This window comes from Gobio gobio (genome assembly GCF_949357685.1).
Source record: "Gobio gobio genome assembly, chromosome: 21".
Taxonomy (NCBI): domain Eukaryota; kingdom Metazoa; phylum Chordata; class Actinopteri; order Cypriniformes; family Gobionidae; genus Gobio; species Gobio gobio.
Window position 1 is genome coordinate 6,075,709 of NC_137117.1, and position 7,500 is coordinate 6,083,208.

The 7,500-nt window shown below is 47.5% G+C and overlaps 1 protein-coding gene across 1 annotated transcript in view; it reads left to right on the top strand.

The window, feature by feature from the left end:
* The window catches only part of tfr2 (transferrin receptor 2), a 24,300-nt gene that overhangs the window by 8,042 nt on the left and 8,758 nt on the right, over positions 1-7,500 (top strand). The window contains exons 7-9 of the mRNA XM_079802590.1: positions 4,798-5,040; positions 5,612-5,751; positions 5,838-6,019. Of these exons, the coding sequence (XP_079658716.1) occupies positions 4,798-5,040; positions 5,612-5,751; positions 5,838-6,019 (565 nt within the window). The remainder of the gene's footprint in view (positions 1-4,797; positions 5,041-5,611; positions 5,752-5,837; positions 6,020-7,500) is intronic.

Sequence of the window (7,500 nt, forward strand, 5' to 3'; positions counted from 1 at the left end):
CTGGATGGATGGGTTGATGGATGGTTTGAAGGGTCGATGGGTTGATGGGTGGCTGGATGGATGGGTTGATGGATGGATGGATGGATGGGTCGATGGGTGGATGGATGGGTTGATGGATGGATGGGTCGATGGGTGGATGGATGGGTTGATGGATGGATGATGGGTCGATGGGTGGGTGGATGGATGGATGGTTTGATGGATGGATTGATGGGTTGATGGGTGGATGGATGGGTTGATGTATGGATGGGTCAATGGGTGAATGGATGGATTAATGGGTTGATGGATTGGTTGATGGATTGTTGGGTTGATGGATGGATGGATGAATGGGTTGATGGATGGATGGATGGATGGGTCAATGGGTGGATGGATGAATGGATGGGTTGATGGATGGATGGATGGGTTGATGGATGGATGGATGGGTGGATGGATGGATGGGTTGATGGATGGGTGAATGGGTGGATGGATGGATGGATGGATGGATGGATGGGTTGATGGATGGATGGACGGATGGGTTGATGGATGGATGGACGGATGGGTTGATGGATGGATGGATGGGTTGATGGATGGATGGATGGATGGATGGGTGGATGGGTTGATGGATGGGTGAATGGGTGGATGGATGGATGGGTTGATGGATTGATGGACGGATGGGTTGATGGATGGATGGACGGATGGGTTGATGGATGGATGGATGGATGGATGGATGGATGGGTGAATGGGTGGATGGATGGATGGATGGATGGGTTGATGGATGGATGGATGGGTTGATGGATGGATGGATGGGTTGATGGATGGATGGGTCAATGGGTGGATGGATGGATGGATAAGTTGATGGATGGATGGGTCAATGGGTGGATGGATGAATGGATGGTTGATGGGTCGATGGGTGGATGGATTGATGGGTTGATTGATGGGTGGATGGATTGATGGGTTGATGGATGTATGGGTCACATTACCAAGAGTGCCATTTTCCTGAATAACATCACGATTGAAAATGACACTGATTTCATATGACAGTTCCATAAACAATTATTAACATTAAGTCACTTACATTTTTTTCCATTTGCAGTTTTTGTTCCATTTCAGCAGCGAAAATAGTTCCAAACAAAGATCACAGCAGAACGCGTGTCACCGACAGTGTGTTAGTGAAGGATTCAGCGTTTTGAATGAATCGGTAGATTAAAAGATTCAATAAACTATTCGTAAACGACTGCCTCATTCCTGAGCGAATCAGCCGTTTGAACGAATCGACTCAATGACTCGCTCATTCAGACGGTCACCTGCCGCCACCTACTGGCGTTTTAGTTTCATCTTTCCAACTTTTCTTATTTTTATATTCAAAAAATATTTGAAACAGGCTTCAGCCCCCCTTAACTTCTGCCCCAGCCCCCCTAAAAAATGTGTGATTAACCTATAAAGCATATGAAACTGGCGGGAGGCTTCTTCTTCGTCCCGTCTTTTAGTCAGCGTGTTCTTCAATCCGAGCAGAGCGCATGTCAGAAGCAGAGGTGTGTGCGTTCATCTGAGCCTCATTGATCTGTCACCGCTCGTCAATATCAAAATATTTGAGAAAACCAATCAAATCAGAGTAGGCGGGCTTTATGTTCACACAGAATCTGCTGAGGCTAAACGCGAATTTTAGCAGCGCGACTCGACGTCAAGTGAGAGAAATGTAAGCTAAGATAGCTGCTTCTTTAAGTCAGAAATGTTAAACAAAGACAAAAATATTCAGGCAAATGAATACACTTTTGTCTAATTTCACCATTTTGAATTGAAAATAGGCCAATGTGATTCATAATGTAATTAACAAACAAGAAATATTAACAAAGCCGTTTTCTTCAGATTAGGCATAATATTAATAATGAATGTGTACACATTGTAAATTAATATTATTCAATTTTTAACCTTCAGTCTATAAAAAGAAACTCCGCTATTTCAGCCTGTATTGGGCATAAGATTAGTAATGAATGTGTTTATTTTGTGAATTAATTTAATAAACATTAAACTTTAATAAACAGTAAATGAACGTGTCCAAGAAAAGTATTCATAAAACATATAAATGTCAGTATGTTAATATGTAAACCATATTTTCTTTCTTCAATGACGAAAATGGAAAAACTATATCAGTTAAAGCTAAGCGTTAGGAGGGGAAAAGACTGGGCAAGATAAAAACAGAAAAAAGAGAGATGTGGAGATAGAGACAAATAATCTACTGCCCAATGACATGGTTTTCAAGCTATTCTGCCGTCCAAAGGCAAAGCGCAGTAACTACACATTTGGTCAAAATTGAGTTAAGACTTGAAATGGGCTTTGTGACATCTGTTCTGTCTTGTGACAAAGTTTGCTGGTTCAATTTTGTCCAGTTTTAGAGAAACGAGCGTGTCAAAATTGCAGTAACTACAAAATCCAAGCCAATACCAAGGCAAACCGCAGTTTTTGTCACCGCAGATACTGCGGTTTCAGCCTTGTCACGATGGGGATTGTATGCGGTTTGCCCCGATCGTAACACACAGAAACAACAAGCCTACCATGGCACAATCCCGCAGCCAAATGATGGTTGAACTCGCGTTAAAACGCAAATATTCAAAGACTGGTAAGGAAGATAGCAAAATATAAACTCAAAGTAAGGCAACTGACAGCTTTATAATCAGTTAACATTGACAAGCCAGCCGCAAGCAAATTTTGACTTAAAGGTCCCATGGCATGAAATTTTCATTTTATGAGGTTTTTCAGCATTAATATGAGTTCCCCTAGCCTGAATATTGTCCCCAAGTGGATAGAAATGTTGATCGGTGTAAACCCGAGTTCTGGCTGCCTTTCTCTGCCTTTGAGAAAATGACAGGCCAGACGAGCCAATCCTGAAGTCTCCTGGTTTGACGTCCAAGCAGGAACGGTTTCCTCCCTTTCCTCCGCCTAGAGAATCTGGCACGCCCATGCAAACGCTCCAGAGATCATTGCTTGTGAAGTCTTTTTTCAGGTCCTTCTGATCTGTGATCAGTGATTTCTGATGTGTAGCTAATTATTTATTATTCGTGCACACACTGCGGCTTCTCTCTCTCCCGACAGAACGGTGTTTTCGTGTTTTCTATCTTGTGAGTCAGTGCCTCGTAGACCTCGTTAAACCACGCCCCCTCCGCTCATTTAAAATGCAAAGATGTCAGCCAATCACAACAGTGGGCGTTTTTACTGAAGTCTCACAGCAGACACGCCTCTTGAAGCAGGGCATTCAGCCACAGGGCAAACAGCAGTATAGAAAAAATGCCTTTTATTTCTAAATTATGACATTTTATGATGTAAAAGTCATACTAACAATATAAGTACACCTCAGGAAACATTATAAAATAATAGAAAAATGCCATGCCATGGGACCTTTAACGTTACCTGTGCTGCTCTATTAAAGGCAATATCCTCTGACAACGTAATGATAATCTGATTTAATCACGTTGGTGTTTGTTGATTCGGACATCTCTCTGTTTCAGGCAGCTAATCCAATTGTATTGACAGGGGTTACTTCTTCAAAAGTTACCTGGGTCTGGTAAAGTTATCTTGTTAGACAAAGTTACTCTAAAAGTTAGCGGCGCCAGTCAGCAGGTGACAACCGGACGAGCGCAGCCGGCCGACAGCAAGCACAGAAAAAGGAGAAAAAGTACACTTGCATAATGTACTGAAAGTACTCTATTTTCACGCACTAATTTCGTAGGCTACTTAATATACAAAAAAAAAGTGGCAATCAGTTTTTTGGATTTCACAGATAGGCTAGCTAAGAATACATAATAATTATATTTTAATTAATAATTATAGCTTTAAGGGTGTAGATAGCATAAACAGGAAATTTACATGTTTGAGAAAAGCTTAGAAGTTAGGCTAAAGGGAGAAGAAGCATATGTAAGTTAACTTACTCTCTAACCTCTAATTCTAGGAAATTATGTATGGCCTTATTAAAGGGATAGTTCAACCGAAAATGAAAATTCTGTATTATATAAATTTTATTATTACTATAAACATGTATTAAGAAGCATGAAAAAAGTTGGATGAACACATTTAATTTATAGATACTGCACTTTGCCTTTGCAATAGTGTTTTAGTTGTTTAAGGTCATCCAAAAGCAGAGTGCAGTATCTGAATTTTGGGGGTCAAAGATCACATCGGTGGTCATGGTTTTTATCTATAAAAAATGTCTTCCTAAGAAGGCAATACACAAATGCATTACCACTAATCTACCCACAACATGTTTGACTGGCTGGTGTAAAAACTTTAAAGCCATTTTTCTCAGTTTCAGTGTTTGCGTAGTTACTGCACTTAGCCTTTGTAGGGCAGTATTGTTATCAAATTTCTTGGCCTTCAGAACATCTTAAAATGCACATATGTAGATCAGAGAATAAAAACTTTTTCTCGGGGGAGCTTTATAAGTATTACTTTATAAGTATTAATAAACAGCCATCCTATGGATATGCATGTTAGTATGCTACTAGTTAATAGCGCAATTTGGACCCTAAAATACCCTCACTGGGGGCTAAGCCCCCCTAAAATGGAAATCCTAGAACCGCCCCTGGGATAATGCCCTTTATAAAAGGTAAAAATATCATATTTAAATATGTCAAAGCTGATTGAACACTGGTGAGAATATTGCTTCAGAATAAATTATATTTACAACACAAATTTTGTTAATTTTTTTCCCGGACAAGCACATTTTTTACTCGGGCAATTGAATGACAGCGAGGGATACTGTGCCTACAGCGTCACGGTAACCTTGACGACGGGAGCCATTCATTAACCTGTGTGTGTGTGTGTGTGCAGGGCGGCGTGGTGTACGTGAACTATGGCCGGCGTCAGGACTTCGAGCAGCTGCGTGCTCTGGGCGTGTCCCTGAACGGCTCCATCGCAGTGGCGCGGGTGGGCGGAGCCGTGAGCTTCGCGGAGAAGGTGTGGCACGCGCAGGAGGCGGGGCATGTGGGCGTCCTCATCTACCCCGACCCCGCCGACGTGCCGCAGGATCCACGGCGACTCGGTCTCCATAGCAACGCCGTCATCTCAGAACACGTATGGAACGGCCGGTTCTCCATTCGGAGAATCCGGAACGGTTTACAGAATCATTTTAACGGCTCATTTTACTGAATCATTTTACCGACTAATTTTACTGAATAATTTTACTGAATAATTTTACTGAATAATTTTACTGAATCATTTTACTGAATCATTTTACTGAATCATTTTACTGAATAATTTTACAGAATAATTTTACAGAATCATTTTACTGAATCATTTTACTGAATCATTTTACTGAATCATTTTACCAAATAATTTTTACCGACTCATTTTACCAAATAATTTTACCGACTCATTTTACCGAATAATTTTACTGAATAATTTTACTGAATAATTTTACCGAATGATTTTACCGACTCATTTTACCGACTCATTTTACTGAATCATTTTACTGAATCATTTTACTGAATCATTTTACTGACTCTTTTTACGACTCATTTTACTGAATCTTTTACCGACTAATTTTACTGAATCATTTTACTGACTAATTTTACCGAATCTTTTTACCAAATCATTTTACTGAATCATTTTACCGACTCATTTTACCGAATCCATTTCCTGTCAGGTGCACCTGGGCTCCGGTGACCCCTTCACTCCGGGGTTTCCCTCTTTTAACCACACCCAGTTCCCCTCCACCCAATCTTCAGGCCTGCCAATCATTCCGGCTCAGCCAATCAGCGCCAACGTTGCTTCCAAACTGCTGAGGTCTGCCCCGCCCCTTTTTTCTTACAAATGAATGTACTCAATATGAGCAGGACATTGAGATCTGTGTGTGTGTGTGTGTGTGTCAGTCAGTTGTCCGGCGCCGACTGTCCGCGGGGTTGGCAGGGCCGCCTGCCGTACGTCCAGTGTGTTGTGGGCCCGGGCTTCACGGGGCCCGGCGAGCGCAGGGTGAAGATGGCCGTCTATAACACCATGAAGCCGGTGCTGCTCAACAACATCTTCGCCTCCATCGAGAGCCGAGTGGAGCCGGGTACACCACGCTGGGGGTCAGAGGAGCAGGGGGTCAGAGGGACAGAGGGACAGAGGGACAGAGGGACAGAGGGGCAGAGGGACAGAGGGACAGAGGGGCCGCGGGCAGAGGGACAGAGGGACAGAGGGGCCGCGGGCAGAGGGGCAGAGGGACAGAGGGGCCGCGGGCAGAGGGACAGAGGGGCAGAGGGACAGAGGGGCCGCGGGCAGAGGGACAGGGGCAGAGGGGCGGAGGGGCAGCGGGGCAAAGGTACAGAGGGGCAGAGGGACAGAGGGGCAGCGGGGCAGAGGGACAGAGGGGCAGAGGGGCAGAGGGGCAGAGGGGCCGCGGGCAGAGGGACAGAGGTGCCACGGGCAGAGGGGCAGAGGGACAGAGGGGCAGAGGGGCATTGGGACAGAGGGGCCACGGGCAGAGGGTCAGAGGGGCAGCGGGTCAGAGGTGCAGAGGGGGCAGAGGGACAGAGGGTCAGAGGGGCAGAGGGACAGAGGGACAGAGGTGCAGAGGTGCAGAGGGGCCGCGGTCAGAGGGGCAGCGGTTCAGAGGGGCAGAGGGACAGAGGTGCAGAGGGGCCGCGGTCAGAGGGTCAGAGGGGCAGCGGGTCAGAGGTGCAGAGGGGCAGCGGGGCAGAGGGGCCACGGGCAGAGGGTCAGAGGGGCAGCGGGTCAGAGGGGCAAAGGGACTGAGGTGCAGAGGGGCAGAGGGACAGAGGGAACACGGGCAGAGGGTCAGAGGGGCAGCGGGTCAGAGGGGCAGAGGGGCCACGGGCAGAGGGGCAGAGGGTCAGAGGGACAGAGGGGCCATGGGCAGAGGGTCAGAGGGGAAGCGGGTCAGCGGGGCAGAGGGACAGAGGTGCAGAGGGGCCACGGGCAGAGGGTCAGAGGGGAAGCGGGTCAGAGGGGCAGAGGGTCAGAGGGGCCACGGGCAGAGGGTCAGAGGGGAAGCGGGGCAGAGGGTCAGAGGGGAAGCGGGGCAGAGGGTCAGAGGGGCAGAGGGACAGCCGGGCAGAGGGTCAGTGGGGAAGCGGGGCAGAGGGGCAGAGGGGAAGCAGGGCAGAGGGTCAGAGGGGAAGAGGGTCAGCGGGGCAGAGGGACAGCGGGGCAGAGGGACAGCGGGGCAGAGGGACTGAGGTGCAGAGGGGCCGCGGTCAGAGGGGCAGAGGGACAGAGGGAACACGGGCAGAGGGTCAGAGGGGCAGCGGGTCAGAGGGGCAGAGGGGCAGAGGGACAGAGGTGCAGAAGTTCTGCGGTCAGAGGGGCAGAGAGTCAGAGGGACAGAGGGGCCACGGGCAGAGGGTCAGAGGGGAAGCGGGTCAGCGGGGCAGAGGGACAGAGGTGCAGAGGGGCCACGGGCAGAGGGTCAGAGGGGAAGCGGGTCAGAGGGACAGAGGGGCAGAGGGTCAGAGGGGCCACGGGCAGAGGGTCAGAGGGGAAGCGGGGCAGAGGGGCAGAGGGGCAGAGGGTCAGAGGGGCCACGGGCAGAGG